Source organism: Bos grunniens, chromosome 3, assembly GCF_055505025.1.
Source record: "Bos grunniens cultivar Pamir isolate PY7600 chromosome 3, Bosgru_T2T1.0, whole genome shotgun sequence".
Classification (NCBI taxonomy): domain Eukaryota; kingdom Metazoa; phylum Chordata; class Mammalia; order Artiodactyla; family Bovidae; genus Bos; species Bos grunniens.
The window spans coordinates 99772098-99794215 of record NC_141167.1 but is presented as its reverse complement, the minus strand read 5'-3'; the positions used below and the strand labels follow the sequence as shown (position 1 = coordinate 99794215).

General features: G+C 43.4%; 2 protein-coding genes across 12 annotated transcripts in view; both read right to left on the bottom strand.

Moving 5' to 3' along the window:
* GPHRA (golgi pH regulator A) overlaps positions 1 to 8355 on the bottom strand; it is a 66737-nt gene extending 58382 nt beyond the window's left edge. For all 11 annotated transcript variants that reach the window (XR_015160893.1, XR_015160894.1, XR_015160895.1 and 8 more), the window contains exons 1-2: positions 8176 to 8355; positions 906 to 965 (exon numbers count right to left, since the gene is read on the bottom strand). Coding sequence is in view for 3 of the 11 variants with exons in the window: in XM_086392258.1 (XP_086248384.1) it covers positions 906 to 965; positions 8176 to 8217 (102 nt within the window). In the remaining 8 variants the exon portion in view is untranslated. The remainder of the gene's footprint in view (positions 1 to 905; positions 966 to 8175) is intronic.
* A 10431-nt stretch (positions 8356 to 18786) lies between these two features.
* Positions 18787 to 21806, bottom strand: GJA8 (gap junction protein alpha 8). The gene has a single exon (XM_086392263.1). It carries the CDS (start codon positions 21124 to 21126, stop codon positions 19804 to 19806), a length of 1323 nt encoding a protein of 440 aa, XP_086248389.1. The 5' UTR covers positions 21127 to 21806; the 3' UTR covers positions 18787 to 19803.
* Positions 21807 to 22118: the final 312 nt, after the last annotated feature.

The following is a 22118-nucleotide window of genomic DNA, read 5'->3' as shown; positions in this document are numbered from 1 at the left end:
GAAATGACCCCAGATAGTCCATGACCATTGAGCTTATTACTAAATGAGGAAGATTAATCAGGAAATGTCCAATGTAGGCTGTTGTCTTTCTGAATTCAAACCCTAAGATATGATTCAGACCAGCCTTAGAATTAACTTAGGATGTCAGACTGATAATTAACACTGAATGCCAGATACCCAAATGAATGAGTATATTTATGAGACATTACAAGTTAAATTCTCTCCCAAAGAACTATTTGCTATTGATGTGTATACTAATATGACTAAACCATGATATTTCTTGATCCTGGCTTCTGGGCATTAAAAAAAAAAATCAACTAAGCTTAATTATATTCTTCAATTTAAGAATTATATATTATAGTAGCAAAAGCTTCCCATCTTGGGAGTGAACATGATTATCCTTTTTTATTTTTTTTGACCATCACAGGTCATGAAAGTTCAAGCATAAATGGTTTTTTAATTGAAGTATAGCTGATTTAAAATGTTTCAGGTGTACAGCAAAGTGATTCATATATATATACACACACACATATTTCAGATTTTTTCCATTACAGGTTATTACAAGATACTGAGTACAATTCCTTGTGCTCTACAGTAGACCCTTGTTACTTATCTATTTTATATGTAGTAGTGTATATCTGTAAACCCAAAGTCCCAATTTATCCCTTTGCCCGCTTTCTCCACTTTCCCCATGGTAACCATGAGTTTGTTTTCTATGTCTGTGAGTCGACTTTTATGTTGTAAATAAGTTCACTTGTATCATTTTTTTAGATTTCACATATAAGCGATATAATATGATAATTGTTTTTCTCAAACATGATTTTTTCTTTAATGGAGGTATTTTTCTTTTCCCATTTAAAACAAGTTCACATAATATTAGCATAATCAAAATGATCTCTTCTTACCTCGTAGTCCTTAAACAGCTGTCGCATGAAAAAAAGCCACCCAAATCCAAAGAAAAGTATCTAGAGGAGAAAGAAGATAGAAGATCAGCATGTCAATACACAATCTTTTGAGAAATGCCTTTTACAGACCACTTTACGATAAAAGGTTGCCTAACTAAATAGCTTATTTTAGAGATTAAAGGTGACATCCACTCATATAACACTACTTATTAAAGTCCTCAAGAGTGGACCAGATGTGGAAATGCTCTTCAATTTTTGAAATTATCCTTGTTTTAGAACATGTTTTAAGTTGGGCACAAATTAAGATAGTAGGCACATGACAGCTCTGTTCATTGTTCTAAAGCTCATTTATTTTTCACTGGTAAATACCTTTTCCACATACACATACTCTGACACAACTCCTCTTCTTGTATTGGCTAAGAATGTTATCAAAAAATAAAATTCTTTTTAAAAATTATAGTTGCTTTAAAAGGTTGTGTTAGTTTCTGGTGTATTCAGTTATACATATACATATATACACACACACACACACACACACACATATTGTTTTTCATATTCCTTTCCATTACGGTTTTTTTTTTTTTTTCATTATGGTTTGTTACAGGATATCGGATATGGTTTCCAATACTGTGCTATGCAGTAGGAACTTGTTGCTTATTTTATATACAATAGTTTGCATATGCTAACTGAAAACTCTGAATTTATCCCTCCCTCACCCCCTTTCCCCTTTGGTAGCCATAAGTGTGTTTTCTATGTCTGTGAGTCTGTTTCTATTTCATAAGTAAGTTCGTGTCATACTTTAGATTCCAAATATAAGTGATATCATATGGTATTTGTCTTTCTCTCTGATTTACTTAGTATGATAATCTCTAGGTCCATCCATGTTGCTGTGAGTGGCATTATTTCAGAATAAAATTATTTTATGCCTTCCAACTCACTTCAGGAGCAAGTGTGAACTCTCGAGTATGATTTAGCAGATTCTTCCTCCTCTTACTATGTCCCTCCTATCCACCAAATTCGTGTTTTCAGCCACATGGAACTGCCTGTGCTTCTTTAGATATAACATTCTTTCATACCAGGACCTTTGCAGATGTTATCCTTTGACAGGAACTTCTCTCCAGTCTCCTCCTCACTTATCCTACAAATCTTTACTATTATTACTTCTAGAAGGCCTTCTCTGGCCTCCCAAATTTAGATAACTTACTCTTTTTACATAATCCTATTATCCTACCTTGTATTTCCCTTACTAAAGCATTTGCCACACAGTTTTTTAATGTCTAATTTAAATACATTCTTTTTAAAAAGACTGTAAGTTCTGTGAGGATAAGGGTCACATTTGTCTTGTCAATCTTTGTATTTTAGCACCCAGCACAATGCCCGGGACATAGCAGGCTCCCCATAAATGTTTGCTGAATGGATAAATGGTGCACAGTGAAAGATGGCTTGTTCTTCAGGAACATTCAACCTCAATTCTTTGGTAACAACATCTATGTACTGTGCTAAGTGATGAGGACACAAAGATGAGTAAGATTGTTACTACTGTCAAGGAGGTATAGTATAGTGGTGAAGACACCAAGTAATTATTGTGTAATATGGGACATGCAATGATAGAGACATGCACATGATATTGTTAAAGAACATGAAAGAGGGAGACTAAACAAATCTGGTATGGGGTTAGGACAGATTTTTCTGGGGAAGATAATACCTTGGCTGAAGGAGGTTTTAATTTAGAGTTAAAACCTGGTATCATGTGCAAATTTGAGGATTATATGCATTTTTCTAGAGAGAGGCTTCAAGATATTCACATACACTCAAAGGTTCCCACCGTCCCTAAAATATTTTAAAACAAACAAAAGAACCAAACACTCTCTTAAGGTGTTGAAAAAGAATTAGGCAGGTAAAAGACAGGTAGTGGGGGTGGACAGGTCTTCTTTTTCAGACAGCAAAGAGCATGAGTAAAGGCACAGAGGTGAGAAATAGCATGGTATATACTGGTAACTACACATGGTTTGGCACTGCTGGGAGACAAAGTTCAAAGAAAAAAGTGGTTAAAAATGAGACAAAGAGGGGAGGAATAGAGGACCAATGATGGAAAGCCCCAAAGGTCACTGTAAAGAGCTTGAATCATAGTCTGTAGGTGATGAGTTATTTAAGGATGGAAAAGACATGGCCAGGTTTATTTTACAGAGAAACTACAGGGACTCTCTGAAGGAAACAACACTGTAGAGAAAGAAACAGAACAGGAGGTTGCTGCAGCAGTTCAGATGAGAGATAACAAAGGCCTGAATTAAAACAGCAAAAAATGGTTTTTCCAGTGGTCATGTATGGATGTGAGAGTTGGACTATAAAGAAAGCTGAGCGCCAAAGAATTGATGCTTTTGAACTGTGCTGTTGGAGAAGACTCTTGAGAGTCCCTTGGACTGCAAGGAGATCCAACCAGTCCATCCTAAAGGAGATCAGTCCTGAGTGTTCATTGGAAGGACTGATGCTGAAGCTGAAACTCCAATATTTTGGCCACCTGATGTGAAAAGTTAACTCATTTGAAAAGATTCTGATGTTAGGAAAGATTGAAGGCAGGAGGAGAAGGGGATGACAGAGGATGAGATGGTTGGATGGCATCACTGACTCAATGGACATGAGTTTGGGTGGACTCCGGGAGTTGGTGGTGGACAGGGAGGCCTGGCATGCTGCGGTTCATGGGGTTGCAAAGAGTCATACACGACTGAGCAACTGAAGTGAACTGAACTGAACTGAATTAAAACATCAGTAGTTGGAGAGGAGGCAACACATTTGAGTACTTCGAAGGTAAAATCAGCAGGGAGGAATTAAGGATGATTAGTTTGGAATATAGGATGAAGAAGGAGGCCATCCACTTTATATAAAGACTACTGGAGGAAAAAAATTGGGGAATGTGGATGGGAGACAGGAAGATGACGGGTTCACTTTTAGATATACTAAGTGCTTGAGGGCCACCCAAGTTGACATAAAAGATTATGAAGGGACAGCTGAGACACATCTGAGAGTTGAAACCGTCAAAGAATATGAGATCATTCAGGAATAGTATATAGAGTGAAGAGAGCAATATGCCAAGAAGAAAAGAGTAGAGAGTAGGAATGGGAAGAAGAGACCGGGAAGGAGACAGAGAAGGAATGGTCAGAGAAATAATAGGTGCCAGAACAGTGTGGTATCCTGAAACCAAAGGGAACAGAGTTTAAAGACATGTTAAAAAAGTAGACGGACAAGAGAACCAGGATTGAAAAATGTTCAAAGGATTTGGTAACTGGGAGGTCAACGCTGACCTTAAGGAAAACAGTTTGAGTAGTGAGGTGGAGGCAGGAACTAGACTTCACTGGGTTGGGGGTGCATGGGGGGTAACACAGTAGAGACAATAAACACAGATTACTCAAGGGACAGCCAAGAATGAGACTGTAGCCTAATTAACTCATTTATAGTGGGTGTCAGAATCAAGCTGAAGTCTGTGTGGCTGACCCCAAAGCTTGTGCTTATAATCACTTCACAACAAGCTGCTCCACAATCAAAGGTACATGTGGAAAACATGGCTTTAAACAGGAGTAAGGGGCACCTTATCTTCTGACATGGGAGGAAAGGAGTTGGGAATGGTCATGGACATAGACAACTGCTTAGATTAAGATGTAGAAGGAGCTCACACCTTTTGGCCTCACTTTTGTTGATCAAGTAGGAGGCAAGGTCATCTGCTAAGGGCAGGAGAGGTGAAATTGAAAAAAGGGGCTTTGAAAAGAGTGATTAAAAACTCAGAGAAATTACGAAGGGAAGGGAACAAGGAGCTGATTAAAGAAAAAAAAAAGAATCAATGACCTAAGGGTGTCCATAAACTCAAGGCATCAGCAATCTGCACATATGTGATTTTCTACGAAAGCCTTCAGGCTCATGAGTTCAGTTCAGTTCAGTTACTCAGTCGTGTCCGACTCTTTGCGACCCCATGGACTGCAGCACACCAGGCTTCCCTGTCCACCACCAACTCCCAGAGCTTACTCAAACTCATGTTCATCGAGTTGGTGATGTCATCCAACCATCTCATCCTCTGTCATCCCGTTCTCCTCCTGCCTTCAATCTTTCCCAGCATCAGGGTCTTTTCCAATGAGTCAGTTCTTTGCATCAGGTGGCCAAAGTACTGGCTCCTGAGTTAGCAGTAGACAAACTACAGCAGTGATCCAATTGTGGACTTTACACGCAGGCAAAGAAACAAGTGAATATGAAGGAGCTTGGATCCATGATTTTAGACCAAGTAGAAAAGGAAGAGGGTGAATAGATTAGGACAAAATACCCCTAGACTACTTATGAGATCCTTTGGCTATTTTAAATCATTACCAGTGGAGACATTTAAATTCATAGTTTAGAGGCAATATTTAAATGATTTCTGAAGTCATGACTGCAGTTGAAGTTAGGCATTTAAAGAGCAGTGTATATGGTGAGATGTATAATAAAAAAAAAATATTTCATTAAGATCACTCTGAAATGGGACTTTAGACAAGAAAAAGAAAACAAATGAAATTGATAAGTCTATATGAGGGGGCAGGAAATGGGAGAAAAAGAGAGAAGAGATATGCACCTTTATATTTCATTGTGGCTTCCTTTCATATTGACAAAAAAAGTGTAAAGACTTTTACACAACTAATATAAAAAAATACCAGGAAAATTCAAGAAGTCCAGGATTAATACAAATTCTGGCAAGATTATACAGGATCTAAAAAGCATGCAAAAGGGAAAAGCAACTTTAAACATTTTGCAAATAAAACAAGAATGTGCACTGCATTTATTCAAAAAAGAGAATATTTTTGAAATTGTGCAGTCTTGACCTTGAGCCTTAGAGTGTACTTTGGAACTGATAAGTCTTATAACTGTAGAGAAGGCTGAAAACAGAGGTTAGATAACAGTTGCCGTCACAAAAGATAACTCCTAAATTGAAAATTAGCTACAGATTAAAAAAAAAAAAAAAAAGGCCATTAGCAGGATAGTTTAAAGAACTGACTAGAAAAAGATTCCTTTCTTGGATCATTTATTTACATTTTTATTTAACAAATATTTATTGGTGTCTAATATGTACCAGGTCTTAAGGGTAAGGGTGAACAAGACAGCATGGACACTGTCTCAAGGTTTGTAATCTATGGAGGAGATGGACAAGGAATTATGAAACAATGCGATAGTGCTACTATAAGGGAAATGGGCAAAGGGTACTAGGAAAACATGTCAAGGGATATCTAGTCCAGTCTGGAAGAGGTTTTATGGATATCCATGTTGAGAAACAAAGGCTGAGTAGGAGTCAGTTGGGAGAAAGAAGGAGTATGGGAAAAAGGTCCAGAAAGAGAACAGACTGGCGGAAACCTGGAGGCATGACAGCATGGCCAGGTTAAGGAACTAAAAGAAGTTCAGTAAGGCTAGTGTATTGGAGGAGGAAATGGCAACCCACTCCAGTACTCTTGCCTGGAAAACCACATGGATGGAGAAGCCTGGTAGGCTATAGTCCATGGGGTCACAAAGAAATGGTTAAGGCCAAGGCTGAAGAGGTTAAGAGCGGAGTCTTCATCATAAGAGACCACATAAGCCAATTAAGGATGTGAACTTTATCCTGTGGAATGATGAACAATCTCTATACCAAGATGTTGCCTGGGGTGAACCAGCTTCAATATATGATCTCTGATTTCAGATTTCCTTTCAAATAAATCTTTCAGTTCATATAAAACATGAAAAATGAGGGGGAGATGTTTCTAAGGCAATCACACCTCTCCAGAAAGGTGCTTTTTATTAAATATTTATTAGGCTTCTACTACAAGAGTCCCTTGGACTGCAAGGAGATCCAAACAGTCCATTCTGAAGGAGATCAGCCCTGGAATTTCTTTGGAAGGAATGATGCTAAAGCTGAAACTCCAGTACTTTGGCCACCTGATGCGAAGAGTTGACTCATTGGAAAAGACTCTGATGCTGGGAGGGATTGGGGGCAGGAGGAGAAGGGGACGACAGAGGATGAGATGGCTGGATGGCATCACTGACTCGATGGACGTGAGTCTCAGTGAACTCCGGGAGTTTGTGATGGACAGGGAGGCCTGGCGTGCTGCGATTCATGGGGTCGCAAAGAGTCGGACACGACTGAGCGACTGAACTGAACTGAATACAAACACAGAAAACAAAAAAAACAACCTAAGATTTAGTTTACTTTAAACTCCTAAAAGGAACTGTTTCTGTCATGTGCCACTTGAAAAAAAGAGCAATTAAAGAAAAATACCTTTAGTTAGTGGAGAAATGAGGTAGGGGGGAGATCAGTAATTAGGTAGTCTGAGCTTCTACAAATTTTAACAGTTGGCCAATAAATACTTACTGAGCGTCTGCACTTGGAGGGAGGATAGAGCTATTAAAAAGATAGGGTCTCAAAAAAAGTAAATTCATAAATAAATGAATACATAAATGGTATCAGTGCTATGATAAATGCTGTGTAGAAAATAAAAGAGTAACTCAAAAAATTTACATAGTAAAAACAAAAAGCTCACTAGACGAAGTTTCTATAGAGCAGGGACAAGTCAATGTCTTATTTAGCTATGTATCCTCAGAACTTTATATAATGCTCCATAAACGTGTTTGTTGACTGTACGAATGAATGCAGATGGCTAATCTTCATTAGCCATCGAATGAAGCCATTTCTTCCACGAATGAAGGAAAGAGGGTCAGAAAAAGATCCGAAAGCGTGGCCGAGAGGATACACGTTGGAGGTATTAACAAACGAAAACGGATCTCTGAAGTGACGGCGGCAAATTCCTCCGCATCCGGATTCAGAATTTGACAACTAACCTCACGTGTCCCCAGGAGCCAGCCGGATTGGCGAGTCGCACACTCTGCACCCGGAACCACACTCTTCCCTAATCCATGGATCAGCCGCGTAGTCTAGAGCTTCGGGGCGCTTTGAGGACAGCTCCCTTCTCGCGGCACCGGTTCTGAGCCCTAAGGCCACCTGACCTCTCCCCAAAGTGGAAAGGAAACCGGGAGGTGGGGTAGGATGGGAGGAGGAATGGAGTATGAGTGGGGGCGCGGACGGCCGCGGGACTCCTCCTGACAGCGAGGGAGCAGGGAGCCGGACGCAGCAAATCCCATACCCTCTCGGAGCTCTGAGCACGGATGAGGCAGGCACTACCCGCAGGCGAGAAGGGCGAGACTCCGGGCCAGCCCGCATCACCGAGGCCTGGAGAAGACGACTCGGGAGACAGGCTGAGGAGTCCAGAGGCGGGACGCGGTGGCTCACCTGGGAAGTAATCATGATGCTGGAGTCGATCAGGAAACTCATGGTGAAGAGTAACGAGGGCTCGTGCCTCCACTTTCCCCGAAGCCACAGCACTATAGGCCACGGGCCCCCCTCACACAGGCGGCAGTCGCCCGGGGGCCTGGGTTCGCCAGCCCGACGCCATCAAGCTGCGCCCCAGCCAGCCAATCAGCAACTACGTCCAGCGCTTCCCGCCTCGGGCTCCGAGTGGGAGGGACGCTGAGGAGCTGAGAGCGGGGGGCGGGACCAGGGGGGGCGTTCTGGGGGCGGGGATTAATTAGAGGGGGCCTGGCCAAAAGGAGCAAAGTACAACAACGAGGTCTGAAAATTCTAAAGCAGTTGTAATGCAGGATAGCATTTCCACTTCTGAGGCTAACGGAGGTGCGGCCTGAGATAACATCTTATTTTAATTCTCTTTTATAATGGTGAAAGTGAAGTTGTTCAGTCGTGTCTGACTCTGCGACCCCATGGATTGTAGCCTACCAGCTCCTCCATCCATGGGATTTTCCAGGCAAGAACACTGGAGTGGGTTGCCATTTCCTTCTCCAGGGGATCTTCCTGACCCAGGGATAGAACCCGGGTCTCCCGCATTGTAAGCAGACGCTTTACCATCTGAGCCACCAGGGAAGTCCTTATAATGGTGAAGTTAATAATAATGGATTATACCACAAATCATGCGTTCTACATGTCACAACTTGGCTTGGGTCCACAAACAATGGCATAAAGAGGGAAGAATATAAAGGCAGGTTTTAGCACATACAGCTAATCAAGTAAATTTATGATTCTTTTACCACACTTTTGAGAGGCAAATAGATGTATTGGAGCATGCTCAGAGGTGAGTCATCAGATAAGGACAGATGAAAGGAATTGAACAAAGAAGGCTCAGGTTCATTGACAGTTGTCTTCATTTGAAAGAATGGATAGAATTGATATGGCCTCAAAAGATATTTGTAGGACAAAGGAGTTAAACGAACATAGATTTAATTCAAAACAAGGAATAATTCTTTAAGAGTCTGAAGATGAGTTATTTTAGGAAATAGTTGCCCCACTCATGTTGGAATTGCTCAAATGTAGACATAATCACTACTTCATCCATTCAATACTCATTTCGTGAAGGCTTAATGGCACTGCTGTGGAGCTTATCCTTTTCCACCAGGCCTCTACCTAGTCCGTGAAGTCCCTATAATCTCATCCTGAAGCTGTCCCCAGTTGAAGGCCATCACCCAATGTGAGACTGGCTGCATTCAAGGCTGCAGTCAATACTTGGAAGTCAGTACTTGCAACTTGGACCAGAGTGTTTAGTCTACTACAGTCTGAATCACTGAGACTCAGATTTATTACACACAAGGAAATGTATCTTACTTTCTTAGACTTGAATGCTACTCATACTAAGCAGCCCAAACACCTCTCAGACGTCCTGTCCCCAATCCAGAAGGCCAGGGAGCAGTGGAGACATCCCTACTAAGGGAGAGTCTTAGCTAGAGAACTTTGTGTCCCTGGCTACATCTATCAGGGAAGAAGTAGCATCTGTGAAGCAGATGATGAGTTAGACTCTCACCTATCAAGGCTGTGTGATAGTGCAGAATGCTGCGTTAGCCTATCAAGGCAAACAGTTTACCTTAGTGGCTTACTGGAATGCATGGTGAGGATCAGGGTCTCAGTGAAGCTTGCAGCAGAAAAAGGTATACAAACCCACTAGCCCCAGGACTGTGTAAAGCTTTGAAAGACACCATTCAAAATTCTATGACAAACCTTGACAGCATATAAAAAAGACATTACTTTGCTAACAGAGGTTCATCGAGTCAAAGCTATGGTTTTTCCAGTAGTCAGGTATGGATGTAAGCGTTGGACATAAAGAAGGCTGAGTGCCAACGAATTGATGGTTTCGAACTGTGGTGTTGGGGAAGACTCATGAGAGTCCCTTGGACTGCAAGGAGATCAAACCAGTCAATCCTAAAGGAAATCAGTCCTGAATATTCACTAAAAGGACTGATGCTGAAGCTCCAATACTTCCACCATCCGATGCAAAGAACTGACTCACTGGAAAAGACCTTGATGATGGGAAAGATTGAAGGCAGGAGGAGAAGGGGATGACAGAGGACGAGATGATTGGATGGCATCACCAACTCAATGGACATGAGTTTGAGCAAGCTCCAGGAGATGATGAAGGACAGGGAAGCCCGGTGTGCTGCAGTCCATGGGGTCACAAAGAGTTAGACATGACTGAGTTACTGAAAAACAGAAACAATTCAAAATTCTCTCTACTGTTAACACCTTTGTCCAGGTCAAGGACTGATGTGGGTGATCCAAGGAACTGCTACCCCCTGCTTTTGATTTTAGAATGTCTCCAAAAATCTTCACACTAGATAAACATCCATGTGACTGAACTTCTTTACAAGTTGGTCACCACTCTTCCAAACCTTCTTGGCTATGCGAGTTGGTTCTTTCTTCTTATCTAGCCTCATTTTGGATGTGTTGACCCTGGTGTTGACCTAGTGTGCACTTAGGATGCCTTGTCCAGGGCTTTGGTTGGTTCAGATGAGTCAGAGGTAGTTCTGAATCAAGTGGCATCTTTACCTCAAATCTTGTTCCTCCTTAGTTTATTCTCTGCACAGTATATGGAGCAATCTTAGAGAATGTGACTAAAAATGCAATGAAAGTGATGGTATGTGATTTCCAAACCTAGGTCATAAAAGACATTGAAGCATCTGCCTTAATCTCTTGATTCACTTGTTCTAGGGGAAACCAGCCACTGGTTCATGAGGACACTCAAGCAGACCCATGGAGTGGCCCAAGTAGAGAGATACTAACTTGCCAGCACCAACCTTCTGTGTCACATAACCACGTGAATGGGTGGATCTTACCTCTTCAGTCAAGCTTCAGATGACTGCAGACTTTGTCAATATCTGACTGCAACCCTATGAGAGACCCCAAGCTGCTCCAGAGTTCCTGACCCTCAGAAGCTATAAGAGATAATACATATTGTTGTTTCAGGGGCTCCCAGGTGGCACTAGTGGTAAAGAACCCATCTGCCAATACAGGAGATGTAAGAGACATGGGTTTGATCCCTGATCGGGAAAATCCCCCTGAAGAAGGGCATGGGAAACCATTCCAGCACTCTTGCCTGGAAAATCCCATAGACAGAGGGGCCTGATGGGCTATAGTCCACGGGGGTGCAAAGAGTTGAACACAACTGAAGCAACTTAGCTGGCACACATGCACGTTGTTGTTTCAAGCTGTGAAGTTTTGGAGTGATATGTTACAAAGCGATAGATAACTAATACATGAATCATCACAGACTACATTTTTTACTAAATATTTGCATGGCATAGCCTGAGGCTCTGTCTTTGTAACCTTTTTTTTTTTAATTTATTTATTGGTTTGCATGTGCAGGTCTTAGTTGTGGTATATAGCTGCGGCATATACCACAGCTATATTTGATCCCTGACCAGGGATCAAACCCAGGCCCCATGCACTGGGAGCTCAGACTTTTAACCATGGGGCTGCCAAGGAAGCCTTCAATCGTTGCAACCTTTGATTTTCATTTCTTCACCACTCACTGTTCACCTGTCAAGCTAAAGCCACATATCTTAGGGTTTTGTTATAGCTACATCTAACCTCAATTTATATAAAGATACTGCTAGGCCCGATAACAGATAAATCTTGAGATCTCAGAGAATTAATACAACACAAGTTTATTTTTTGTTTCATGTGAAATCCAAAAGTCTGATTCATGGGTATTGGAAGAGGTGTTGGTGGGGGTGGTAGTGATCCTCTAGTCTGTAGTCATTTGAAGACTGACTGCCATTGTCGACATATGGCTTCCAAGGCTGCTCTGGGTGATAACAGCCAGCAATTAGTCTGAAAATTTCTCTTTTTTTCCTGTAATTATGATAAAACAAGCCCAGTGCCTTAAACCTGGAATTCCTGGGACCTTCAAGGAAGCTCTTCCTCAGATACATTCCTTACAGTGTCAGCCTGCTCTGGTGCTGGGGCATACTTAGCCAATTATCTCTTTTCTGCCCTGGGAGTAGTATTCATTCATTCCCCAGACATTACTATGTTCCAGTCACTGTGCTAAGTACTGAATATTCAGAGATTATATAATAATATTGTCAGGCAAGTGTATTCTCCTCGGTTCTGTCTCATCACAACAAAGATTTGAAGTGACGATATGAAGTCTCTTTTTGAAGTCACTTTTGATAAGTGCTATGATCAAGTGTACACAAATATTAAGGGATCAAAAAGGAGGGAGCAACTCACTTTGTATAGGGAATTTTGTGAAATTTCATAAAGAAGAAGACAACTGAGTTGAATCTTGAAGGATGAGAAGGAGCTGATTACAGAAAAAAGGCTGGACAGGGCAGAGTCCTGAAATACTATGAAGTTCCTTCATCACTAAATGTCAGGCTTGTCCATATTGGGGACCAGCCAATGGCTCTGTAAGACTGGGGCATATGCATGTGTGGATGGATGTGGGAAATGAGGCTAGAAATGTGGGAGATGAGGCTAGGATGTGGTGTACCTACCAGTCAGAAGCTTGTAAGCAACAGGAATAATTTTGGCAACATTAGAAAAAAAGGAACTCTGGAGTAGCTTAGCAAACTGAAGAAAGGTTGATGAACCATGATCTGTAAAAAGAGGAACTAAGCATTTGCCAGAAATCTAGGTAAGCAGGGAACTAATTGTGAATCTCTTCAAGGGGTTCTGTCAAGATAAATGAATCCCAACTACGTTTCAGTCTCTGTTACTAGACTCAAGATTCACATTCCAGGGAGAGAGTGTATGACTGGCCCATTTGAGTTCAAACAAACAAAACTTGACCCATGATGGATTGAGGGCTCTCCTTTGGGGTCGGCTTGCCCTTCCGCCTCAAGGGTGTACTATCCTTTGTTTGCTGAATAAAACTCTGAGCTGTAACCAAAAGAAAAAACAGTGTTACTAAGAATCTCACCAAGATTATATCCAATTGAGGAAGCATAAATCCCAATAGAGATGTTATTAGAGCAGAAGGGAGAATAGATTCTGGGCAGGTAAAAACAGAGGTCTTCTCTAAGTGGGTTGTAGTCACTTACAAATGCTTTGTAAGTCATCTTAAGGAATTTAGAATTGGGGGTAAGCAATTGAGTCACTGAAGGATTTTAGGCAGAGAAGTGATGTGATAAATCTCAGGCAGAATATTTTGGCTGATTTTATTTGATGTATTTTTATTTGTAATGAATAACTTTACTTCTTTCTACAGTTCTCAATGACATAAGAGTGAACAAATCCTATTCTTTTGTCTCTTCTCAAATGGCCAAAGAAGTATATTTTGATTTTTCCTGAGATTTGTGTAGAATAAGAGAGGGGACAGACTGACCAAACTTCAACTAATAAAGAGAGTGTTCTTGTTCTTTCTGAATCAGATTCTCCTCCATTTCACCTAGCGGTGTGCTGGAGCTACTTGTACTGGCTTGTAAGAGTCATTTGCTAAATTTCTTGGAATTTTGTGAGCCAGTGCTAAGTAACAGTTATTAACAAATTACATAAATTTAAAAATGATATAAAGATAATACTCAAAGCTATCACTTCTTATTTTACTATTATTTATGCTCTTGATATTTATATCTATTGTATGATAGAAATATTTATAATGTTGTGCTATTGTACATCTCATCTCTATGTTCAGTGGCATTATGTTGGTGAGTTGAAATTGAATATGGTGGGAGAATATACACCAAGGAAATTGACAAACACTGCAAACCAGGGGCTCTTTACCCTGGAAAGAGCTGGTTGTTACACATTTACAAACTTACCACTGCCTCCCTCCCTTTTCCCCAGTGCTCTTGTTCCTCAACCCCTTAATTTCAAAGGAAGAACACCAGAAACTGGGAAGTCTGTTGACAGGGTAGCGTGGCTGACAGGGCAAAAGAAAACACAAAGACAGTGAAAAGTCAAGTTAGTTTTATTGTTTTGTAACAGTCTAACATGTGACTATTAGCTCTGACATAAAGATGTGGAAGGTTGGAGAATTCAGGACACAATCTCAGTAATGCCTTTGCCAGAGGTTTTCCCCAGGAAGTTTGTTTTGATTATGTTTCTTAGCTGAGTCTTCACTAATCCTGTTTCATAGATGAAAATTTTGCAGAAAAAGGCAATGAAGCTATCTACTTTTCTCTCCACATGACTTTATGAATTCTTCCAGAATATCCTTTGTTCTGGAGAACTTCCAGAATGCCTTGGAAGGAGACTGCAATGTAGCCCACTGTTCCCTCATTGGTCATATTGAGTACCACTCTCTCCAGACTTTGGGAGCAGCAATGTCTGGGATAGTGGAGATGACTTGTCTTTCATAAATATCTTTCCTGCTATTTAACTGTTGAACCTAGAAATTTACGTCCTTTTTCTCCTTTCTCCCCCAATTACATGCTTAGTTATCATACAATAATTACAAGAAGGGACAGTCTCCCTGCCTATTTCACTATCACTTCTAGGTACATACTTACTTTGCTTTACACATTGTATTTATGCTTAGAAGAGTTTCCATCCAACCAGGCAAATGTGTTTCATCTACACTTTGCTACTTTGGATTGTGTGATCATTTGCACACAATACACATGGTGGGGGGTAACTCAAGGTTAGGGGAAGGAGCTAGGAGGAGTTGGGGGTGGGTGGGAGGTGCTGTCTGAGTTGTCCGAGCTGCCTCAGGGACTCTCCTTAGGAACTACAGAAAAGCAGCTGTCCACACAAGTCTCACCCTGGGCCTTCCTCACGGCTTGGACTAAGAGCTGCTATATGCAGCTCTTCTGATTCTATGAACTTCCTTCTGCCTGCAGTAAGACTGCCCCAGGGCTGGTACAACTCTCCACAGCGGCCCTAGTGAGCTGAATCCTTCAGCACCACTTTCAGCAATGAATTTCATGCATGGTCAAAGATGTTCTTTTTTGCACTATAATTCTCAGGAATTCAAAACTACAGAAAAATTGACCTCCCCCATCACCCTCATTTTCTTCTTTCATTTTTACTCATTGGCTCAATTTTAACCAGTTGCTTAGTTTACAATCTGTGAAGCATTTGAAAGTGGTGACTGTTATTTCTTCAGTCAACATTTTAGAATAAGGACTTATGACAGATTTGGATAAGACCTTCCCCCCTTTCATTTCCCAATAAGTGAATTAAAAAATCCCACTTATTTCTTCTAGTATGCTCCTAGTATTTCTTGCATATCAATTCACTGGATCTGTCCCATGGAGGAGGGACAGAACTTATTACCCACAATTTACCTAAGGGAAATTGCCATATGGAGTGAATAAATGACATCTTGGGGTTCCCAGAGTCAGAAAGGTACAGCCCACACTTCTGATTTGACCTTCAGTGTTCCCTGTGGGAAAATCTGATCCCCAGGTTGCACTGACCTTCAGGAATATTTGTCCAACTCTGTGTTGCATACTTCACGTGGGTGCCAAGTAACCGAGTCATGATGAAAAGCAGACAGGCCTTTGTACGATGACCCAAATATGAGACCCAGGGATTACCAGAGCCAAGCTTGAAACTTTCTCACTGAGCTTTGAAGAACTCTATCCTTCCTGGTCACAGATCTCTCCTAATGAAGGTGTTATAACTGCTACTGGGCAGTTAGTCCTTTGCTTCTGGAGAGAGCTGCACTTTTGATGGCCTGCTGTCCAATGCTTCTTTTTACTGGTAGTTCCACGTACCATAAAGGTTTAGTCTAACAAAGGCAGGACCAGGATTAGGATCGAGAGCTTGGCCTTAATGAAGCCCAGGGATGGTGATAATCCTGAGTCATTCATAATTATTTGCCTCAGAATAGATGCTGAGGGATCCAGATGTACGGGGTAAGGTCCTCCACAGACACACTGCTGCCTGTGAATGGAACCTGACAGCAGTTGTGTGCAGCTTAAGATGGAGCGTGAAGGAACACTTTCCCCAGGTAGAAAGTAATTACCCTTCTGTCCCCAGCTATGTCTCAAGGTCAGATAGGTTCCTACCAAACATATGGGGTCAAGATTCTGTTTTGAGTCTTCTCCGAGAAAACATCTCCAGAGTGTCCAGTCCACACCAAAAAGCTGTCACCAGAAAACTGCAAGGCAGGTCAGGAGGGTCAGATAGAAGCTACCCACCTGCCTTTCTTCTCAGTCTCCCTGCTGTTTGAGGAATCAGTCAGGCACCACTCAGCAGGGTCTAGAGTTGGCAGCCAACTCATTAATCCTTCTGATACCCCTGGAGGTAGGTTGGTGGCAAATGCTATCTCTAGTTTGCAGAAAGAAAACGGAGGTACAGAGAGGTTAAGAGACGACAATAACACAACTACTAAGTGGCAGAGAGAGAAAAAAAGAAAAATTCGTGGTCCCTTGATGCCTGGGTCTGTTTCTTCCGAAATAAGCTTCCTTGCTTGTTGGGAAGCCTGAGAGGGACAATGGCAACTTCCACGATAGTGGGGTAGGTACAGACTCTGAAGCAGGATGCCACTTTACTCAAGGAAATACACACACACTTAGGCCTTAGCCATGACAAGGAGAAAAGACCCTGATGCTGGGAGAGACTGAGGGCAGGAGGAGAAGAGGGTGACAGAGGACGAGATGATTGGAAGGCATCACTGACTCAATGGACATGAGTTTAAGCAAGCTCCGGGAGATGGTGAAGGACAGGGAAGCATGGCGTGCTGCAGTCCTTGGGGTCGCAAAGAGTCAGACACTACTAATTGACTGAACAAACAAGACAAGGAGACCAGCAGCCTTCACCTACACATCTGCTACTGGTCCCAAAGAGCACCAGCACTTTTCACTTAGAAGAGGAAGCAATTGTTTTCTTTTCTCTTCTGGATTAGATCCTAGTCGAGATAGATACTTTACTCTGGTAGTGATCGAGCTGTTCTCGGGCTCTGAGTTTACATCTTCTTAAAATGGGTCTTCAGGAGCAAAACTGTAGGAGCAATAGTGCAGCCATTGGGGGCAGGGGAGTGTGATGATGCCCAGTTCTCAGGCGTGGGATTTTATTTCTTTCACCATCCAGAAGAAGCTCTGTTTGGAATAGCTTTGATGGAAAGGGGAAGGAAGATTCAGGTAGTAGCCAGAAAGCCACAGGTCCACAAGATAAATACACTTGTTCAACTGTCCACCGCCTGATACATTCCTACACTGAAAATTTGTCACTTTGAGTTAACCTAGGCAAAATACATTTTAGGCCTTCTCTTTTAGAATGCAAAATTTCTCTGGAGTAATTTATAAAAAAATCATATCTTAGAATGAATTTAATTTTTAGACCATTTTGCTTTAGGATGGAGCACCAAGGAGTGGGAATACTGTCACAGAGGAGGAATAGTTTTTGAGGAAGCTTTGGTCTGGAGAGCATATCTAGAATGAATATCTTAAAAGGAAGGTGGTAACCAGAGGTCAGCACAAGGGATTTGGCTTTTGAGGGGGATGGTGCTGGATGGGGGGGCGGGGGATACAATGAAGGCAGTTTTTCTGGGTCTCTGGGGTTCTCCTGTCCAGTTCCCTGTGATGTCAACTTGGTTTCTATCCCTCCTACCTTAGTCTTGGCACTGCAACCCATTAAGCATAGCTTTGGTTTAGATGAACCATCTTGGTTATCAATTTCTCCCTCTGCTTTGGGAACTGGTTGGCTCTAGTTAAAATTACTGTGTGTGAGAAATATGTAGTTATACCTGAGGATTTCCTCTGATTGGCCTCTACATATGCGGAGTGTTGGTTGGGGGCACAAAGGGTAGAAGATCTTTCCCTTCAGCCTCTAGGTCCCTTCCAGGGATGAAGTCTGACCTGGGACTAGACAGGGACCCTGGCTGTTTGTGTTCCCAGTTTGTAAAAGGCTCTCCCTGGTGGCCCTCTGATGACTCTTTAGGTATACATCTTGTGACCGAGCAAGGCCTGAGGGCTGATTCTCCTCAAGACAAGCCAGAAGGAGGTATCGTCTAGCCCAGAGCTAGGTTTGTTCCCAGTCCCTGATAAAAGGAGGTGTAGATTTCAGGCTGAGTGTTGAAGCTACGAGAGGACAGGAAAGAAAGGGACCTTTTCTGCTTTAGGGAAGAAAACTGCAACCGGGATTTTTAAAACCTTTTCAGTTCAGGGACGGAGAAGGCAATGGCAACCCACTCCAGTACTCTTGCCTGGAAAATCCAATGGACGAAGGAGCCTGGTAGGCTGCAGTCCATGGGGTCGCTAAGAGTCGGACACAACTGAGCGACTTCACTTTCACTTTTCACTTTCATGCATTGGAGAAGGAAACGGCAACCCGCTCCAGTGTTCTTCCCTGGAGAACCCCAGGGATGGGGGAGCCTGGTGGGCTGCCATCTATGGGGTCACACAGAGTCGGACATGACTGAAGTGACTTAGCAGCAGTAGCAGCAGAAGTTCAGGGAGAGGGTATGGAGTCTTGTACTCCTTTTCTGATGGTGCCTAGTGCAGAATTCCCACTAATACAAGGGATGTAATTGCATCAGAACCCAGGGCTACAGTGACCCAAAAGAAAGGCCAGTGAGAACTCTGGACATCTCCTGGACTGATGATTGAAACTAAACACTCCAAAATGGTAAAATGAGGTTTGGAAGCCACAGAAATGAGTTGAGACCATAAATAATATGACCAATTCCATAGGAAAGCTGGGCTCACAAGTATAAGCTGAACTTGCAAATTGGTGCCTGGAAAATCCCATGGACGGAGGAGCCTGGTAGGCTGCAGTCCATGGGGTCGCTAAGAGTCAGATACGACTGAGTGACTTCACTTTCACTTTTCACTTTCATGCATTGGAGAAAGAAATGGCAACCCGATCCAGTGTTCTTGCCTGGAGAACCCCAGGGACGGGGAAGCCTGGTGGGCTGCCGTCTCTGGGGTTGCACAAAGTCGGACATGACTGAAGTGACTTAGCAGCAGCAGCAGCAGGTTAAATTTGGCTTGCACATTTTGAGGGGGGGGGTGCCTCACATGGCATATTTAAAACTTAGTTAGCAACGGTAAAAATGTGGAAAACTTCACCTGAACGTTTGGATTTCTGGCTTTTCTTGAAAAATCAGATGGCCAGGTAACACTGTCTGGTAATCGCTGCCTGAAACTGAGCAGCTGCCCTCTGCTCTCCAAATTTCACAGCTCCAGCCCTGGCATGGCATTAGAACAGGTGCACTTCCCCAATTTAAACCACTTCACGAATTAAACCGCCTGCATCCTGTAGGCTGTTAAGTTTGGGACCGCTGATATATGCCACACGGTGTCTGCTAGGGAAGTGCTGAGTTGATAAAGTTCAGCTGAGTTTGTAAAGTTGCCACAAGGCTGGTAAGAAGCCCTGAGGCAATCAGTTCTGATTGAAAGGCTTTCTATGGGGAAATGAGGATGAAAGCAGAATTGCCCGTGGCCGTGGAGAGGGCCAGGGCAGTCACGAGACTGGGAACTTTGATGGGACAATGGGCTTATCTGGGTAGCCTTTGTACCCGGGAAAGGCAGTTTCCTGGTTGTCTTGCATGCACGGTTCTATCACGGTGCCCGTCCAACCAGGGTGGGTGTGAGGGGAGGGAGAGAAGACTCAAATCGTGTCGGCAACTTTAGGTTTCATCTTGCCGTGTGTTAGCTCAGGCGTTTTCTTTCTCTCTTTGGCACCGCTTCACACGGTGAGATCATCTGACCTGGCCCGGCTGCTGGCTTTGCTCAGCCTGCTCAGGGGTCTGGTGTCGTCCCCTGGCAGCTCCGCACATAGCGAAGGCGCCTTCTCAGGCGTCAGCTCTTGCTTTGATACCTTCTCAGGCGGCGGCTCTTCTTTCTCAACCTCCTTCTCCACTTCGGGGGGCTCCACTTTCTCCACTTCCAGCACGGCCAGGGTCTCTTGGCCTTCTGTGCTCACTTTCTCTGCCTCCTCACTCTTCTCGCCCACCTCTGGTTCTGCGGCCACTTCTACGGGCTGCTCCTCCTCGACTCCCTCCTGGGCGCCCACCTGAGCGTAGGAAGGCAGGGTCTCCTGGTAGGCCCTGGACAAGTCTCCCAGGGGCCCCGGGCCCACCTTCTCCTCGAACTGACTGAAAGGCTTGGCAGAAAGGGGGCTGGCCTCTACCATTCCCACCTCCGTCAAAGGGAAATAATGGGACACGATTTTCTCTTCTTCGAGGAGCTGGTAGCCCTTGGCCTTCTGGATGGAGGAGACGGCAATGGAGTGGAGGGACTTCTCAGGAATCTCCCCCAGTGGCTGCTCCACTGGCCTCTTGAAGGCGGATCGGATTTTCTTCAGGCCCAGGTGGCTCATCTCCAGAATATTGAGGAAGAGGGACACGGAGGCCACGGACAGCATGAAGAGGATGAAGATGGTTTTCTCGGTGGGTCGTGACACGAAGCAGTCCACCACGTTGGGGCAGGGCCACCGGCTGCAGCGGTAGAGAGGCAGGATCCGGAAACCGTACAGGAAGTAGTGGCCCACGATGAAGCCCACCTCAAAGAGGGTCTTGAAGATGATGTGGCAGATGTAGGTCCTCAGCAGGGTCCCCTCCAGCCGGAACTTCTTGGTGCCTTTGCTGCTGCTGCTGCTCTTCTTGACGCTGCCCTGGTCCGCCGCTAGGGGCGCCCTCTCGCCGCCGTTGCCCGGAGACTGCTGGCTCAGCTCCTCGGCCTCGCGCTCCTTGCGCTTCTCCTCCATGCGGACGTGGTGCACCGCGTGCCCCACGTACACCAGCGACGGCGTGGAGACGAAGATGATCTGCAGGACCCAGAGACGGATGTGGGAGATGGGGAAGGCCTCGTCGTAGCAGACGTTCTCGCAACCTGGCTGCTGGGTGTTGCACACGAAGTCGGACTGCTCATCCCCCCACACGAACTCTGCGGCAGTACCGAGGATGAGGATCCGAAAAATGAAAAGCACCGTGAGCCATACGCGGCCGATGACAGTGGAGTGCTCATTCACTTCCTCCAAAATGTTCCCCAGGAAACTCCAGTCTCCCATGATTCACCTACCTACAGAAGGAGAAGGCAGAGCTGAGCGGCCACAGTGCAATCCACCTTTTTTTTTTCACTAACCCTCGGGGTACCTCCCCTTCATGGGTGGCTGAAACGGTCAGTGGGTAAACAGTATCTTTTGAGTGTTTCCTCAGTGCAGACTAGTACTAGTACTAGGGAACAAAAGAGGCATAAAAGAATCTGCTTCCACTGGCTTTATCATCTGTAAAATGGGTTCTCATTCACTTCACAAGCTGCCTGAAAGGATAAATGAGGCAGCGTCTGTATAAGCCTTGAATTACATATCAAATAAGAAATCATTGTTGATCTTAAATAGAAACTCATGGTTTCATGGATTTAAGTCAAGAACACAAGCTGAACTGAGGTTCATGAGGCATAATGCTGAAGACATATTCTAATTCATTGGTGTCTGCCCTCCCCCGCCCCCAGTTTTTTCCTATGTATGAAATTGCCTGTGGTCACCTTACTTGTGACTGTGTTGGGGTATACAATGATCGTATGTTGAAAGGGAAGTGGAACGAAACGTATTTTTTGAATATTTGCTTTGTTGCTGACCTTTGACATTACATTTTTTTCATTCAATTTGATACTGTGAGACCTACTCAATGCGTGTTACAGAGCCCAGCACATAATGAAAGCATGATAAATGTTTAACTAATTTGATTCTATCACATGAGGAAACTGAGGCTCTGAGAGTTTAAGTAAATTGTCCAAGATCAGGTAGCTAGCAGCAGTTCTTTCTGTTAGGTTCTTTTTGCCACCCCTTTGGGACTCATTGCCTGTGATTGGAGCTGTACAGTTCTATGACTCCTGTGCTCTTATTTATGTTTTCTCTACTCTAGGCTGAAATCTGGAAACCTTTCTTAATAGCTTTTCAAATTGAAGGTGATATATATATATATATGTACATATATATTTATTTTTATTTATTATCACTCTTTTAAATCCAAAGAATGCAGAGAGTGCTTTGGGAAGAAA